Here is an 18,641-nt window from a genome sequence, read left to right on the forward strand (position 1 = left end):
TTGTAATCACAGCAGACCTGCCACATAAACACTGAGAGAGCCAAACTGAGAGCTTTTAGATGATGTAACTCACAGGAATGCCAACACATTAAAGAAAATTCAATAGTCTGGAGGTAATCAATTCTTAGTTTGGTACATCAGAAAACAGTTCCTTTTCAAGTATCACTGCTTTTTATTAATTGTTATATTTAAGCCAAAATTATCTAAATGTGGCACTGCAGGTAGAACCAGTGACTAATAGCTAAGACCATGTGATAGATGGAATGACCACTTTTAAAATTATAGTGTATAAACGATGGGCATGCCCATCTAATGTCAAAGACTGGATGATGATCACTCCACTTTATGGACATCTCTTTGGAGCCAGAAGTGACCATATTAGGCCCCAGTCATGTATGGTTAAGGACTGGCCAATGACTCCATGGTACCACTGGTCACTAAGGAAAAATATGTGTTCCCCAACGAGCTGGCCAGTAGTTGCAGGAAATGTCTCACCAAGTGACATTGGTCACAAACATATATATGATATTTATTCAGCATTAGTTGCTGGTTGGTAAGTAATAGGACTGGGCGATATGACCCAAAATTCATATCTCGATATTTTTTTAGCTTGATGGCGATATACGATATATATCTCGATTTGTTTTTTACCATGTCTTTTAGCAGGTGCCATTTATGGTCCTTATACACACACAATATGGTAATATTACATTGAAGCACAGTACGTATTACTCCGTGAGGCTCCAGACTACAGTAGCCGTACAGTATACTAAAACATTTTTTGACAGATTGCTGAGCGCCGTGTACCACATAAAATCGGTTCGCGGTCAGTAAGCACAACCAGAATTCATACATAAGGCGCACTGTCGATTTTTGAGAAAATGAAAGGATTTTAGGCCATGCAGCCGCTGTGGGCTAGCTGGTTAGCACAGTTAGCTCATTAGCGCGGTTAGCTCGTTAGCACGGTTAGCTCGTTAGCACGGTTAGCTCGCTAACTCGTTGACACCGTCCAGCCCCACGCACGGGGCGATCCATGGTAACCTGTTAACGGAGATTTGCCGTGTCCATCTTGTCGTTGCCTGCAGGTGAAGCTATGGGGGAGTTGTGATCAGTGAAGGACAGGCGAGGCTGAGTAACGTTGCATAGAGACAAAAGTGGACGAAAGAGAGGCAAACTTGCAGCTCCACAAGTATAATTATAACTTAACATATACTATATCGATATAAACAATATTGTTACATCTTATATCTCGTATAAAAATATATCGATTTTTTTTTAACTCAATATATCGCCCAGTCCTAGTAAGTAACTGCTGACAAGTTGGAGCCTGGAGCAACCAAAGCAATAAGAAACAGGTTTTTGGTGCTACAACCTTCTTGTGGTAGATAACACGCTGCAGTATCCAGCAACCACTCACCAACTCATTGGGGAACAGTCTATAGGCCTGTGTGACTGAGGCTTCAGGATGACGCACTACGCTGTCAGCTAACACTGGCAAGCTTAGTTAGCACCCTGTGTCCAGAAACTGTATTGGTGCATCCCACAGATTCCAGAAGGGTGCATGTTCAACATAGTCAGACTTTCTTTACTTTAGCTGGCTTGACTGAAGTCAGACATAAGCGGTGTCAAGATTGTTGTAATCAAATTGAACCCAAGATTTCTACTTCAGGATCTGAGCACATTCACATAAAAAGGGGGGATCTAACATGTCATTTCACTCTTACTCGCAACAACAATTGGTAACCTTTTCCAACCAGAGACATTATCAGAGAAACAAGTGATAGAAGTGGATAATGAATAAAAAAAAAAACACAATTCTTTGTTTCACAGACCTAAAACAAGAAACAAATCAAATTACTGTAGAAGCTCACCCAGGAGTTGCAAATGTTTCTATAAATGCATATAACTGGTGTGACTTACATCTTTGTTGTTTTTTGTTTTCAGGGATCGTGCTTGCTGATATCATTGAAAAGTACTTTGTGTCACCCACACTGTTCAGAGTGATCCGACTGGCTCGTATTGGACGAATTCTGCGCCTCATCAGAGGCGCTAAAGGAATCCGGACGTTACTGTTTGCCCTCATGATGTCCCTTCCTGCTCTCTTTAACATTGGACTTCTCCTGTTCCTTGTCATGTTCATCTACGCCATCTTTGGTATGGCCAACTTTGCCTACGTGAAACGGCAGGGGGGGATCGATGACATGTTTAACTTTGAGACGTTTGGGAACAGCATGATCTGCTTGTTTCAGATCACCACCTCTGCAGGATGGGACAGCCTTCTCAGTCCCATTCTCAACAACTCCCCTGAGGAGTGCGATGCCAACATCCCCCACACTGGCACCACCGTCAGGGGGAACTGTGGGAACCCATCAGTGGGCATCACCTTCTTTGTCACCTACATTATCATCTCCTTTCTGATTGTGGTAAACATGTATATCGCCATCATCCTGGAGAACTTCAGTGTTGCCACTGAGGAAAGCACTGAACCCCTCAGCGAAGACGACTTCGAGATGTTCTACGAGGTCTGGGAGAAGTTCGACCCGGAGGCCACGCAGTTTATCGAGTACTCCAAGCTGTCCGACTTTGCTGACTCGCTGCTAGAGCCGCTGCGCATCGCCAAGCCTAACAAGATCAAACTGATCTCCATGGACCTGCCCATGGTCAGTGGAGACAAAATCCACTGCCTGGACATCCTGTTTGCCTTTACCAAGCGTGTCCTGGGCGAGTCAGGAGAGATGGATGCCCTCAAGCAGCAGATGGAGGAGAAGTTCATGATGGCGAACCCGTCCAAGATCTCTTATGAACCCATCACTACAACTTTGAGGCGCAAGCAGGAAGAAGTCTCCGCCACCATCATCCAGAGGTGTTACCGCAGACACCTTGTGAGGCGACAGCTGAAAGCCGCCTCCTACATGTACCGCCAGATCACCACACCTCGGCATGCAGGAGGTGAAGGTGAACAAGGAGGTGAAGTAGTGTTTGGGGAGGATGCGCCTGAGAAAGAAGGGCTGATTGCTACCATGATGAGGGAAAACTACGGCTCAAGCATGTTAGGGATCGAGCGCTCAGAGACGATTTCCTCCACCTCATCTCCACCTTCATATGACAGCGTAACACGGGCCACATCCGAGATCTTTCAACCGCTCGCTGTCAAGACAGAAACTGTTGCCGACACTGCGGGCAGCGAACAAAGTGAACAATCACAGTCAGAAATCACCCATGACAGACAGCAGGAAACGACGCCATAGCAGGAACAGAAAAGCAAAAAAATAATTAACAAATGAGGATTTTCTCATTTGAGGTTGGCCTGTTTATTCTTTTGTTTACTGAATGTACCATAGCTGAGAACGCTGAAGCGGCAGCAGAAAGAAGCTATGAAGAACTACGAGGAGCCTGCAACATGGAAGAATTACTACCTTTAATGTCATTTCCTGTTCCCTGGAGAAAGTGTTTTGGGAGTTTCCTGAAGGGAAGCAAAGCAACTGCAAAACAGAGAGGGTAACCCTGTCTGTCAGGTCAACTCTGCCTTTGTTGGAGTAATAGACAGTAAAGGAAAACCTACTCTTGGGTCAACCAGAACCGGGAGTTTAGAACAATGACCTTTCACCAAAGCTACAGGTGGTCAGAGGGGGCAGAGCAACTATATCACAAATGTATCCATCATTTTTTGGCCTGGGGAGTTTGTGCCTTCCCACAGTTGATCAATATTCTCAGAGTATGTTTGGTTGTAAGAGTGACGGCGGTGTTTCTCAACACGTTAAGGGTCGATGGCGTTCTGACTGACACTCGAGAGAGGAGGGAAAATAATGACAACGTGATTTCAAAACAATGTTTTCGTAGTAAAAGTACGTTGTTGATGTTACCAGTCTTTTAATAGCGGTACAATTATTACTATTTTTTATATTTTTTAGAGTAAGTTGAAGAAAACCAGTTAGCGGTCTCTCTTTTGACTTCGGAGTGGCACTAACTATGAAAAAGTGGCTGAACTACTATGTTGTAATAGATGAGAGGAGAAGGTGCGGTCAGGAAAAAAATTTTCTCAAAAACCTGAATCTTCATCTGTTTTTGTTGGCAGTTTTGCACTTTTTGAGTTTACACCTGCTCTCGCTTTACCGCACCTGGGCGAAGGCACAGTGTAGAAGAGCCTGGGATTTCATTATTTTTCTTCTCAAAACCTTTTGCGATAACACCAAAAAAATGACACAAGTGCACAATGAGATTTTCTACACGGTCTCAAACTCTTCTAACACGCATCTTTGCCCAGTGGTGGACGCCCTCATACTCGGCAGTTTCTTGGCTTGTGGGTGATTTGTCTAAAAGTCATGTTAGATATTCCGGCTTCACTTCCCTATAACATGAAGCAGAAGAGTCCTATTTCACTGTCACCACACTGAGTGGGGAGAAAAATGAAGCTTACTGGCTTTCATTGATTAAGGATGCATGATTTAGGAATAAGTTTTATGGAATGCTTTGAAAAACACCTGCCTGGGTGGAAGGAAAATAAGAGGCTTGTCAACTGTAGTGTTATTCTCCTATGCCAAAAATAGTCAAGACTGCAGGTGAATTTACTCTTTTTTTTATATTATTCAGTTTAGTAAAAGCATCAGACTGCTGGTTTAACACCAGCCTAGCACAAATTCAAAATAGGTTTAAGCATGCAGCAAACCACCAGTCTTTGCTTTTTAACAACTGAACAAAGACATGTGATAATAATAATGATGATGGTAATAATAATAATAGTCGTAGATTTTATATAGCTTTTTCCTAACAATGTTACAAAGCGCTTCATAGAAAGAATCAAAAAGCAAAATAAAAACATCAGAACAAAGAGGTTAAAAAAACCTACAAAAATGACCACAGCTCAGAAGTAAAAGATCAATTCAAAAGGAAGCAAGACAGCAATAACAAGCGCAGAACACTGAGATTCATGCAGGACACCTGTTAGCCTATTTTAATGCCATGAATGCCTCCTTTCATTTTTTTTTCTTTTCCTAAGAGCATTTGATGTCTCTGTACAAACTGAACATTGTCAACTTTTATGACAAATCACCCGCTGTCATTCAGCATCTGTCTGGTCTGAGTTCGGCTCGGCACAAACCGGCTTTAAGGTCCTGGTGGTGTCAGCCAGCTCTGACTACAGAGCGACAATCAGCTCAGCACATCTGCATCAGGATTTCTCCCCATTTGGTTTCATGAAAAGCTTAAAAGGCCACGCTGACTCTCGTGTTTGACCATCACCAGTGTCCTGGAACAACCTTATCTTGAAAACTCAACAGCAATATGGCAACGTTGAAGAAACCAGAGACAGCACAAAAGGCAATGAAACTCTGTTACTTTGCCAAAGTTTTAGTATTTTGTTCCTGACTAGCTGTCAGTGTGACAGAAGTATGAATACTCTTGGTACTGTCAATGAATAACGCAAGAGGTCACACGCCTCCCTGCGGAGATACATTTCATGTAAATGAGGCTCAGTAATTCACACACATTTTGCTTCCCATTAACCAAATTTTATCAGAATTTGGTTGCAATTCAGTCAGAGATCCAGAAGGGGGCGCTGGCAAGACTGTCTTTAGTGAAAAAGGGTGAATGGAGCTAAACAGCTAAGTTAATGACTTCCACCTGCTTCTATTCAAAAACATCTATATTACTTTTCATAAATCCAGCATCAACAGCACGTCTGAAATTAATCAAAACAACACTTATGTTCGGTTTTTCTCACAGTTAAGCCGGTTTTGCACATTAAACACTAGCATGCTGCTAATGGGTGCTGATTACTTAAGCAATTGGGATGGAACGTCCTCCCGCCATGGCAGCAGAAACCCCGTCAGAAGTTCCTATGTGGTGAAGTTGTGAATCTCTAATAATCACAGGGAGATTCTACTACAATAGAAACCTGTAAAAAAAAAATCGAACTCCACTCATTGTCTTGAGCCCTTCTACCGAAAAAAACATGCAAACTTCGGGAAGAACGTTTTTTCCTCGAAAATTTTAAATTTTTGTTTTACTGCCCAGTTCACTCTGGATGAGCTCAACACCGCCCCCTATGGAGCTAGAAGACCACAGAGCTCTCTGTGGTGCTGGACGTTCAGCTGCCAAAATATATGAACTATTTACAGCTTCAGATTAATCCATAAACCACAAATAACATCTTTCATTTTTTTTATCCCAGTTGTTCAATGATTATACATTTCGGGTTTATCCAGGACACTGAAATTTTATCTCCAAATGAAGCATTTCATTTCAGTGTGAGGAGATAAATTGGTGAATTCTGACTCCTACGTGGAGAATTTATAGCTTTAGTTTTTACTGAAAATATCAAACAGTTCAAAATGAACCTTCTGTGGTGAAATAGGTGTGCCCATTTTTCTAGGTGCAGATTTTATATTCAGCACATTGAAGACTTTGCTGATGTCATTTTTTCCCCCCAATGATTGAAAAATCAACTCTTCAAAACCAAAACACCGCTTCATTTATTTATTTATTTATTCATCCTCTTTTTGGGAAGATTTTCAGGTCAATTGCTTTATTTTTATTTTATTTATCTTTTTTATGATAATTATTTTTGCATTTTGGCTGGAGGAGGAGAGGAGGTCGAGCGAGACGGCTCTTTATCTATTTTGCACAGAGAAACAAAAAAAAAAAACTAACAAAACAAACAAACCGCGTCAAGCAATAACGGTTTGCAGATACCTTTTAACTGAATTCTTGAGTAACGCTTGACTTCACAGATGCTTTTTCTCACTGAATGTGTCTGTGGATTAAAGGGAAAAATCCCACACTAACACTTTGAGCATTTGGTGGAATATGATTAGCCGGATGCAGCACTGATGGCGTTACTGTGGACTTACAGACACACGGGTCCATACAGTGGCACGAAGCCGACGTGAAGCAGCGTTACCGCTTGTTTTTATTAAGACGAAGTGTCAAAGTGTGCGTGTACAGCATTTGTTCAGTCTGCTTCAATATTTCAAACAACCTCTCTCTCTGTCTCTGTCGTTGTGGTCACCCGAGGGATCTTTACTAAACGCTTTCCTAGACTAATTTTAAAAAGGAAAAAAAGTAGAAAAAAATTTTACTGGCACCGTCTGGACTCTATTTCTACTAGATTCTATTGAGAATAGATAACGATATAAACTAGGTAAATACTAATACACTGCTGAACTGTGCTGCGAGGCGTATTTAATAATAATAATAATATTTCAGGTTGCAGTTGTGCTGAAGGGCTGTTTTCAGTAGCAATAGACCCAGAGTGTGCCTGCTACACATGAACCCCATCACTCCAAGCCATGCTTTACCATTGGTTGATTGATAATATGCTTGACTGATTGATGAGCCAGTTGATTTTTCTGATTTCTTGACTGGTTTCATGTTTGGTTGGTTGATGAATTGATTCTTATGGTTTTTGATCATTAACACAGTCTCCACAGTCCCCTCCCCTCCATCACTGCTGTGACTCTTCCTCATAACCTATCGAACAAACAGCACAGAGAGCTAACAGGCTGACGTCACTTTTAACTGTCAAAAAGGTCCAGATTCACTAACGTCTGCAGGGAAAAGGGTGCAGTGTTGTCAGGAGAGCACATGCTGGCATGTAATTCCATACTGAGATGTTAAAATGGAGACAGCTGAATAAGAAAACATCCAGCTGTTTAATTCCCATAAACTGCATATAAAAGATGAACATAGCTACCATGAAATCCCTTACTGGCTTGCCAACTCTCATTTTTCAAGTTTCAAGCAGGAAGGCTTGTCCATCTTAGGTTTTTGAAATGTCTTGAGGCAGGCAAGCAGGATTAGGCCCTCACTAACCTGTATGCTGATCTGACTGTTTCACTCTAATAGGGCCACAGTTTTCTAAATGAACACCATGTTTTGTTCAATAAGCGACTGAGAGAAATAAATTCATCAGGAAACTTTTAAGCAGTTTAAGTTGCCGCACCCTGTGACTGCTTTGGTTGCTAGCAGATTGCTCATATTTTGCATGAAATACGTCCACTAACACTTGCAAACTACTCACAAGCAGTAATGAAACCAAGACTGTGGGAACTTGTGGCCATCTTCTAGAACCAAAGCAATTGCAGTAAAGTTTTTAGTCCAGCAGCGTATACCTCTTTGAAATTGAGTTCACCTGGAGATGTTGGGTGAAACTGAAAGAATGCAAATTTTCCTGTGGAAACCTGGCTGGTCTCCAAGCCTGACGTCTTAGGTCTCTGACAGCAAAAATCTGGTTTTCTAACAGGACCATCAATTATAAAATGAAGATCATGTTTTAATCTGTAAGGCTTGAAACTAGCGACTGTGATCATAAAGGATAAGTAAACCGTTTACTGAGCTTATAGATCAAATTTCCAGTAGACCTGTACACTCACTACCAAATTTGGAACAAAGACAGCTTCACTAGAACTTTAAAAGAGGACGGTGATTTTCTTTTAGAGCTGGCTTGAACCCTTTCAGAGGACCAGAAAGAAAAACGGACTTTCTTCAGAGTGTTTCCAGGTCAGTAAAGATATCAGCAAAGGGCTTTTGTAGAAAAGAACAGTCATCAAATTAAAGGCTCAGTTATTGGCATTAGTCTACTTAGATTTCAAACAGAGATCTGCTCATGAACTCAAAGATTGTTTAAATCCTTCCAAAATTACCTAAAGCTATCAACACAATGCATGTAAAACATGGATACTGTGCTCGAGAGATATCAGATGAAGTTGAGCTGTCTTTGTAGTGAGACAGTGTAGCCTTTATTTAACCAGGTGAGTCACTCCAAGCATATTCGTATTTACAAGGACAGCCAGGGAATGGCAAAGCCTCAAGAGTTTACAAGAAACATACTCTACTTGTTGCCCCTGATCATGGACGTTTCAGTTCAAGTTTACAAAGGTAATTAGAAATAGTTTATTTAGGATTTAGGATTCATCAGTAAAACAGGAGGCCCAGCTTTGAGACAAATCCATTTTTTATGCTTTGAGAAGCTTCTTGAAAGCTCAAACCTCCAGGGTTTGCTACTGGAGGCATCCTGTTAACAGCGTTGTAGTTTGTGCCAGTCTACAGCTCCAGGGTGATATTACTTGGTGGATACTGCTTGGCAACCTCATCCTGACATATCCAGCTCTCTCAAACTGATATTCAGTATTTGCTGCAGTGGAAAAAAGAAAACTGCACAAGCTTTTGTCAGAGTGTTGCTTCAGTGAATCTGGACCTCAGACTTTGGTTTGCACTGAGCACAAAAACACATTCAAACACTTACTGCAATCACTGGGACAGTTGGCTGCTCAGAAGTTTGTTCACCTGAAACAAACAATGAAGCAATTACAGCAGCAAAACAAAGAGCAGCTTTGTCCCTGAACAGTCTGTACAAGGGAAAGTAACAAAGCCTTCTAAATAACCTCCAAAATGTTTGAGCACTCAGAATGAAAAACAGAAAAAAATCTGTCTGCTTTATGATTTTTCCTGCTCTGATATGATAAACTGTTCAAAGTCTGAGCAAATTAAACACCATCTTTGCTCCAAGCTGTGGGTCAGACCATGTGGTGCTACTGAGGGGTTTGGAAGAGTCCATTTTATGAAGGGAGGGGGGTGTTTAAAACACAAACTGAGAATCTCTGCTCCTATTTGCCTTCTTCCCCTGTTTGAAAACCAAAAGCTGCTTCATCATCCTCGAAACAAAACGACAAACACCCACACGGAGGAAATGCACAGAAAACCAGAGGTTTCATTGTTCTCTATTATTGCTATTCTTACTATTAACTGTGTGATAAATGCAATACAACAGTTGTGTAAACAGGCAGTGAGTGATGTTCTATCTTATTTACAGTATGAGGATAATAAAAATGATGCTTTTGGGGTTTTTTTATTATTATTATTTTCCCGCTGTCAGGGGTTTGGTTTTTCCAGGCATCTTCTCACTGCTTAAACCACAGTCGTCCCATTTACACCGTCACTGGTTTCACAGCGGGTGGCGAACTGGTTTGCAGATTTCCAGTGTCATATCAGTCCCAAAGAAACCTCATATCTTGAGAAAGTTGCCTTTTTCTTAGGAAAGGGGGGGAGTTTGAATATTTCCCTTTCTGACACCTCTCGAATCCTCTTTTATTCCACATGAGAAAAACAGGAACATTTCTCTTATTGTCACCTTTGGGATAAAATGAGGCCACAAATAGTAGAAGTTGGAAAATATGCTTCACTAAGTTGACGATAAGAGGTTTCATGATACAAGTAGTTTTAGTGCTTTCGCTGGAAAACATTAAACTTTATAGCTGGAGGGTTAAAACCTTGTAACTCCTGAAATTTAAGGCTTGAATATATACGGAAATTAAGAAATAGCAACGTAATGAGCACAACTTTTAAAGTCCAAATTGGAACAGTGTCCATCACAGTTGTGTCATTTTCTAAAAACACAAAACCCAAAAACATAATAATAAGTTACAACGTTTTCCTCTGACGTCAGTGGTACTCGCCGGTGAAACCTCGGTGTAAAGGAGGCGAAAGCCGTGCCTCAGTGACCCCACCCTGGTGTTTTAGAGACAATAATATTTACAATTATAATTATAATATGAATATATATAAATATATATATATACTTTTTAGTACTTTGAGTTGAAATACTTTTTAGTATTTTGCAAATACATGTCTCTGTATATAAAAGAAAAGCCTCCTGTAATAAACAAGAAAAAATTTAATACTGAATCTGTTGTGGTGGTTTTATTTTGTGTGCTGTGTGAAAAATGGATATATGTGTGATCCAGGTCCACCACCAGGGGACTAGTGACCCATCTATAGTTAGGTGTACGATTTGGCAGCAAAGGGTCAGCCTACTTCCTGCTGGGTAGGCCACACCCTCTAATGGCCATGAGCTGTGAGTAACAACTGAAACAATGAGTTTATGGATGCCAGCAGAGTAAATGAGCTTCCCCTGGTGCTTGGTGGTGTCTGGACACAGCCTTAATGATAGGATGAGGATCTTGTATATTCAGGAGGTGCTCAGAGTAGAGCTGCTGCTCCTCCACCTCACACAGAGCTGGTGGAGGGGGTTCAGCATCTAACCAAGGTGCCTCCTGGACGCTTCCTAGGTGAGGTGTTTTTGGCAAGCCATACTGGAAGGAGACCCCAGGGTAGACCAAGGACACGCTGGAGAGATCAGGAAATCACATGATAGGATGGGGCTAGGTTTCACAATGAGCTCACTCGAAACCCTGGCTGATTGTGACCCACGCCTGTTTTCACACCTCGGCTCAGGTGATTAGGTAGAGGATCTTCAGGGGGTCCTTTTGTCCCTCTTTGGGGGGAAACTCCCACTAGGTTTATATCTGGGACTCTCCACCATTTGACCCTAGAACTGAAGAAGCTTCTCGGATGAGAGGTGAAACGTCTTCAAGCAACCCAAAGAAGTCCAGACGCTTTTCTTTCCAAGCTCCTTAGACTATGAGGACCTGGATGACTGAGAACCTTCACAGACCTTGGACCTGGAACTACTAAATCTTTAACAACAGCTGCTTTCACTAAAACACAGAAAGCAGAGAAGACTCCAGAGCTGACTCGGTCTATACACAGACTATCAGCACGATAAAAATAAGAAGAAAAGAACAGCTTAAACTGGTAGAATACATATTACTGCAGAAGCAGGAAGACACAATGAAAGCCTGTTAGGCTGTGTTTCGGTCTTATCCTTAAACTAACCAATATAATGTCTTTAGAGTACCTTATATTACTACCAAACACACCTGTCACAGCTGTCGAAGTCTCTGTAGTTGTGGGGTCCTGCAGAAGTTACCACATTTAATGTCAGACACATTAACAGTGTTCATTAAGTATTGGAAGTACTTGCATTGCGTGTGCACTGTGGTCACGCCAGCATCAAATCCATCCAAGTTACATGTTTATTAAAATAATCAAATTACAGCATTTATGTTAGACTACTTTTAATTAACTACTTTAGCCCACTTACAATGAGAAGAAATCTTGTTCATGACCTGTGTAGCATGTTAACACTATTGGAAGGAAAAATAACTTGAACTCCAATTTTGAAAACACAACTTTCTTTTTTTTTTTTATAAAGCTCTGACCTGTATTATGAGTCTGAGTCTGTGGTCTGGGAGAGAGTCCTGTAACAGTATATAAAGACCAATGTTGGGCAATTAATTATATAGTTACTTCTTCAAAAAAGTTACTGAGTTATGCAAACAAAGTTTTTTGCAGCTGTTTACCTAAAAATGCAGTCAATAAACATTTCAAACTATTTACAGAACAATCAGCTGTTCTGCATCAAATCTGATGCCACACAAATTATTTGTGCCACTCCAAAAATAATTTCTGTCCACTATGAGATGAAGGAGAACAACAGCCTGATACCTGCAGGCCTGACAGCAGCAGATGTATCACTGCTGTAACACCTGTAACACTCAGCAGTCGCCTCATTGTTCTGACACACAACAAAACTACTGACTACACTGCACACTAACTACACACTAACTACACACTAACTACACACTAACTACACACTAACTACACACTAATTACACAAGATTTGCGCTAAACGTCGCAAATCTCTCACATCTCAAAACACGCCGTCACTCCTAAAACTTCCCCCTCCCTAAACAACTAAATGCCACGTTGCCATATCATTTTTTGATTGGTCAACATGGTACATTTTTTGCGCACACGCACAGCTTAGAGGGAACATTGGTGGGGACTGAGTTGCTTTTGGAGCTAGCCCTGAAGAGGACACCAGGGAGCTTCATGTTTCAGCCCTGGAGGCTGATGCTGAGTGTAGGAGGCATTACCAACTTCAGTTCACTATGTAATGAGCTAAAGTCAGTAGAGACAGAGTCAGGTGTACAGAAGGCCGCACAGCCTCTCAACATCAAGGTTTTTATTGTTGGTAATGTTACTCTGTCTTCATTTTCCTAAAATAACGTCACCCCCACATTGTTTGTGAGCAGATGAGTGGAGCATCCCGGCTTCATTTCCAGGTTGGACAGACGGGTGGGCGGACGTGCAGGTTTATGGTGTCGGGTAGCTCTCCGTCCTCACAGTGGACTGTTTTTGCACACTACTGTGTGCATCTGTCTCCCTGCGCTTCCTCCCTTCATGTCGGCTTTGGCGCCAGTTCGCCTCTGCCCGTCATGCCTGCTTACGCTGCCCACTTTTGTCATGAAGCTGAACTCGTGATCTAATGCTGTGTGTGTGTGTGTGTCAGAGCAGATTGAGGATGACACTTGAAGCTGCTGTTGGAAACCCGTCTGCTGTGTTACCCTCTGCCTCTTTGTGGCCCTCCTGTTTCACCTCCCTCGTGATGACCCTGCTTCAACAGTGTTATGAGGTATTGTTTCATTCAGGAGCCTTAGACCATCGCACAAAGGTGGATTACTCTGCAGGGGAAAACAGTTCCCAGGAGAGTGCCTACTTCCAAGTGTTTTAGGAAATTACAAAAAAACACAGATGTTTTGAACCAAAGGGCAGGGAACTGGGAGTTATAGACACAAGTAATGAGACATGCATTTACAACTGATTTAGGTCTTTTCATGTCATTTTTTAAGCTGAGTTTTAGCGAGATTTCCTCTCTTTGTCAACAGTGGCGCTTTTATCTCTGTCTGGTTTGATTTGAAGCTTTGTTTTTATAAGATATGACAGTTTCTGGCATTCTGCGGGCTAAGGGCTCCGGCTAACAGTTACACATCCTGGGTCCTCTCTGGATCCAAGGACACACTGGAGAGATTACGTCTCTCAGCTGGCTCGGGAATGCCTCGATATGCCCCGGGGCAGCTGAGAACGCTGGCCCAACAACTACACGGACCCCGATGTGCAGCAGAGGATGAATGCATGGATCATATTTAAGCTACTAACATGTATCTGCATGTAAATCCTCTGACGTGGGCACAATTTTCATTTTGGAACAATTTTTCAACCAAAACCAGACACAAAGCGATCAGGTGTCAGTTATTCAAGGTCAGAGTATTTGCTGGGTTTAGCCGTCATGCTGTGAGCGGTTTGACTGAGGAGCCGGCGCACTCGTGAACAAAGCTTCTCTGTCTGTTTGAAAGGCTGAAACTTCTGTTTAAAGCCCACCAGCAGCTTTTCCACTCACTGAGTTGTTGTTTGATGACATAGATGACTGCGTTTAAATTGTTTGCTTCATCCGGTCTAAAACACGAAGACGTTCTGATTTCAGTGAAATGAACCTGCAGGAACGTCCTCGCGTGTCAGAGGCTGGAAACTGCTGTTTGTTAAATAGCTTAAACAGTTCTCATTTACCTTCTGTCAATTAATAGACTTGCTTCAGCTCCGCCGATGCCCTCAAGCACACGTGAATACAGACTGAACTCAGTGAACTGCCTTGTTGTTGCCCTTGAGCAAGGCACTGAACTGAGAGAGAGAAATAAAAAGCGTGTGTGCTGACTTGTTTACGTAGTTACATAACCTCATCTCTAGCCCTGAAACGCAGAGAGGGTGCCAGAGTTCCTCAGCATATGTTAAAAGGAGCTTCCCCATCTGTCTGCCTGCCAAAAAGCTCCAATCTTAAAGGAACAGTTCGCTTTAAACGTCGTACGTTTTTGACCACCTTTAAGAATAGTTCTTCTCAATAAAGCCCTCCTTATGTTGTTTATATTTGTTGTTAAATCATCAGCAGCTACTTCTCATTTCATAATATGAACCCACTACCCAGTTAATGTATGGCATCTGAATACTCACCAGAACAGCACCCTCTACCAGCTGTGAGTAAAACAGCTATTTGATGCCTGAGATCCTCAATCCGGCTTTAAGTTAGTGAGGAGGGACCTTCCTGGGGCTCCGGTTCATTCTTACTATCTTTTCAATTCATGACGTGATGTCCAAACACAGTTTTCCAACGATGTAATTACTGGAAAAGTAACTCCAACAACATATGTAATAGAACAGAATAGCCCTGGGTGCTCCACATCAACTGTGTGGAATGAAATATAAATAGTAGAAAGCAGGAATAATAACAAAGAGGAGAAATATGCACAAAATAAGAGAAAGGCGCAGATTAGAGGACAGGTTAAAAATATTAACCCGAGGCACCGACCGGAGGGCAATAGGTCAAACATGTGATGGGCCTGGCTTACCTGAGGCAGAAGGATCTGGCGATGGCCTCCAGGGGTGGCAGAGGGCAGCCAGTGATTTTTTGGGTGGTGTTAATTACGGTCTGTGCAGCCTTCCTGTGGCCCCTGCCTACCAAACACCGGGCAGCAGGAGCAACAGAGGGCCAGCAGCAGCTTCTGCTCCAGGTTATTCTTCTTTAGGACACAGAGGCGCTCCCTCACTAGGGCGATGGTGTTGTGGGTCCAGGCGAGATTAGTGGAAATCAGGAAGACAATAAAAAGGCATAAAAACCACAAAGATGAACAGTAGTTGGGATCTCCGTGCCGCTGCACCCAAATCTACCTCTGGAGGGTGTGTGACAGCAGGAATACAGGAATAAATGTGTTTTTTTTAGCTGAATCTTTTCTGTATATTAACTTTGGTATATTTAATGAAACCACACAAAGGTTACCTTCAAACTATAGTATGTACTTTTTCCAACAGCTCCTGTTTCTCAGGTGGATTTATAACTCTTCTTCTATATGAAGAGTTTGAAGCCGTAAAAACAAAGCCAAACATGAGCGATTTGATTTGGATCAAAAAATAAAGGAAAACAAACTAACAAAAATAAGACTGTGTGAATGATTACTGTTTACAGTGAACTACTCATCCCATAATGCACTGCAAATCCCAGATTCCACATCCAGTGACTTCCAGACGTTATCCTGTTTATTATCAGAGCCTTGCACGATATTAGCTTGAACGTGTTTGTGTGTTTCTCCATGGTAACAGCCAATCAACCAATCAGAGAGATTTCAGTTGTGATTTTTGGATCGTGTGTAGTGTCGCTTCTTCAGTGACACTGCAAAAAACAGACTTGTTGTTAAAATGAGGTCGATGTCGTCGTGTGATGGTTTGCACGTTCACCTAACGAGCAAAAACTGTCAGCTTTGATTCTGGGAGCAGGAAGAGGCAACTAATCCCTGTGGCATCAAGAAGGACGCCCAGCACAACAATCTGCCACATCAAACACGTGGAATGAGTCTTTGTGAATCATTTTTTATCTTATAAAGTGGTGGTTTCTACAGGAGCATCACAGCTCATACTGGCTCGTACTCAAACCCCCAGAGATCATGAATGACATTTTGACTTCCAGAGTCTCTGTGTTGAGCTTGTATATTGTGGCGGAGGTGTGGTCCCTGGCTCAGCTGCAGGGAAGGGGTGGGGCCAGGCAGGTGAGTGGACAGGTGGTGGTGATGGCACAAACAAGCTCTGTACTGCTTTTAGTGACGCGAGCGGTACGGAGGGAAGGTTCTTCCATCAGACAGTTTGCACAACGCTGAGAGAGAGAGCGGTCAGAAGTGTGTGCCAACCCAAAAATGACATTGCTGTGGGTCGATAATAAAGCGTGTGTGTGTGTGTGTGTGTGTGTGTGTGTGTGTGTGTGTGTGTGTGTGTGTGTGTACAGGCCCTCGAAGTGGGTTCAGACTGCTTCTTTATACACGTTGTTTCTCCACGAGTGCAGGACACTATTCATAAAAAATTCAAACTTGATTTTTGTTCACAGCGATTTCTGAGATATGTCATACTTTCTATGGCTGATTCTCTTCAGAAGGAATCGTGGCTGTAGGTAGCACGCAGATTAAAAGGAGATCTTCCCTTTGTGGCACATTGAAGTTTTACCCAGAAAGCATGTTTTAAAGTTTTCCTCTGTGCATTTTCAAAAACAGAAACATTCCAGGTATCATGTTCGTTTCTGTCCATCCACATCATAAGCGTTACGTTGGTGCTCTTTTCCAAAGGTTTTTACTTTCTAAAAATGTTCAAATTACAGAAAACTTAAAATATTAACATGTAATGAAACTGGTTACCCAGCGATGAGCACACCTTACACTGCGCAAGGTCAGTCTCTCCTGTGGGATTGTGGGTGTTTTCCTTCCCCGTGGTGCATACTAAGGGCGCCCAGAAGAACTGAAGGCCAAAGATGAGCAGATGATGCTTTGATGACAAAAAGCTGCTTTAACTGCAGGGACGTGTTTCCATTTTGTCCCCGTAATGTAAATCGATGTATGAATGAAGACGTGGTTTAAGACGGAAGTCTCTGGAAAGTTTTACTGTAAGTCACAGATGTCAGCCAAATGTTTGCTCCTGCATCAATATGAGTGTGTTCATTAGGGAATCGCAAATTTAGTGTATCAGTAATTATTCATCACTAAGTGAATAATAGCAGATATGGGTTTTATAGTTTACTGCAACCAATCGATGCAAACGACATTATAACAGATTCATTTAGAGGAGCACTTTGCCATCTTTCAGCCTGATAGAAACGCAGGGGTTTCATTCCCCTCTGCTGATTTTCATAATCTACAAAAACTGAATCTTTTTTTAAACTGAAAATTATTTTCTTTTTGTCATTAAAAATGAACAATAATGGAGAAAATAATTAGCCAATTCCAGCAGACCTTCAGTGGTGAAGAACTGTCGGCTTCTCGTCTTTTCTCACATCTAAATGTGACATCAAACTGAAAGATGTGCAAATGTCTGAGAAGCGATTTCTCTGTCTAATGGATGTCCCAGTAATGACATCTAAACTAAATAAGTGCCTGGAGGTGTTTTAAAGATGACATAAGCCTGTTGTGCAAGTTCTCAAAGTGAAAAAAAGGATTCGGGGTCATGAGAGTAATAACGACATGTTTTTCTTCTTTTCTTGTCTGTTAGTGTAATAAATGTGGTGAGTATAGGGATTGAACCAGCTAAGATAATTCTTCCTGCATTTTCCCGCACAGCAAAATTCTTGCTGTTGGTCCAGCCAGAACATGTGCATGGGCAAAGCTTAACTAAGGTGAACTCTGAATCTGCACTTGAACATCGCACCAAAACACACCTAAATTTGTGTCGTCGGTGGACTTGAAAATGGCACATTTCAGTTTTGATGCTGTAAAACAAAGACAGGGAGCTGTAAGAAGCTGCTAAGCTCCACAGAGCAGCTCACGGGTCTCCATATTTAACACTAGAAGCATCATCTTTGACATTAGCGTCACTTTTAAACTCTATTAACGGAAAATCATATTTAGTTTTCTTTCTACGGCCATTTTCTCTTCTTCATCGTTGTTCACTGTGACTTTGCCTCTCTGCACTTGTTAGGATCAAAGCGCGACACCAGGCAAACACACTGCGTTATGAATACACACACACACGCGCGCACACTCAGTATATGCAGGACAGTTGCTGATGCAGCATGAAGGAGCCAATCCTGTGATGTCATACGCTTCTTAGTCATAAAACACACTAAGAGCGGCGCCGTATACTCTGTGGAAGGAAACGTCCTTTAACCCTCCAACTGTCATCTTGCCCCCCCCCCACTCCCCTCCTCTGTCCTTCACATCTTTTGTAATAAGTGTTGGGGGTCCCATGGGAGACATGCAGTGTGTGTCCTCCATTGGCATGGCAGCGAGGTGTTGATGAGGTCCCGCGATGGCAGACGGGGGGAAGAGTGTGTTCCCCGACCTCAGTCTCCTGAGGGGTATCTCTCTCTCTCTCTCTGTCTCACACACACACACACGCACACACACACACACGCACACACACACACACACACACACACACAC

The 18,641-nt window shown here is 42.2% G+C and overlaps 2 protein-coding genes across 3 annotated transcripts in view; both read left to right on the top strand.

Annotated features, from left to right (window-relative positions):
* The window catches only part of LOC102297688 (sodium channel protein type 4 subunit alpha), a 279,846-nt gene extending 269,166 nt beyond the window's left edge, over positions 1-10,680 (top strand). For both annotated transcript variants that reach the window (XM_005946550.2, XM_014341435.2), the window contains exon 32: positions 1,945-10,680. In XM_005946550.2, the coding sequence (XP_005946612.1) occupies positions 1,945-3,248 (1,304 nt within the window). In that variant the 3' untranslated portion in view covers positions 3,249-10,680. The remainder of the gene's footprint in view (positions 1-1,944) is intronic.
* Positions 1-18,641, top strand: part of LOC102297995 (zinc finger protein 99) — a gene marked incomplete at both ends in the record, with an annotated part of 370,247 nt that overhangs the window by 321,165 nt on the left and 30,441 nt on the right.

This window comes from Haplochromis burtoni, unplaced genomic scaffold, assembly GCF_018398535.1.
Source record: "Haplochromis burtoni strain Fernald_Lab_line unplaced genomic scaffold, NCSU_Asbu1 Contig_480, whole genome shotgun sequence".
Classification (NCBI taxonomy): domain Eukaryota; kingdom Metazoa; phylum Chordata; class Actinopteri; order Cichliformes; family Cichlidae; genus Haplochromis; species Haplochromis burtoni.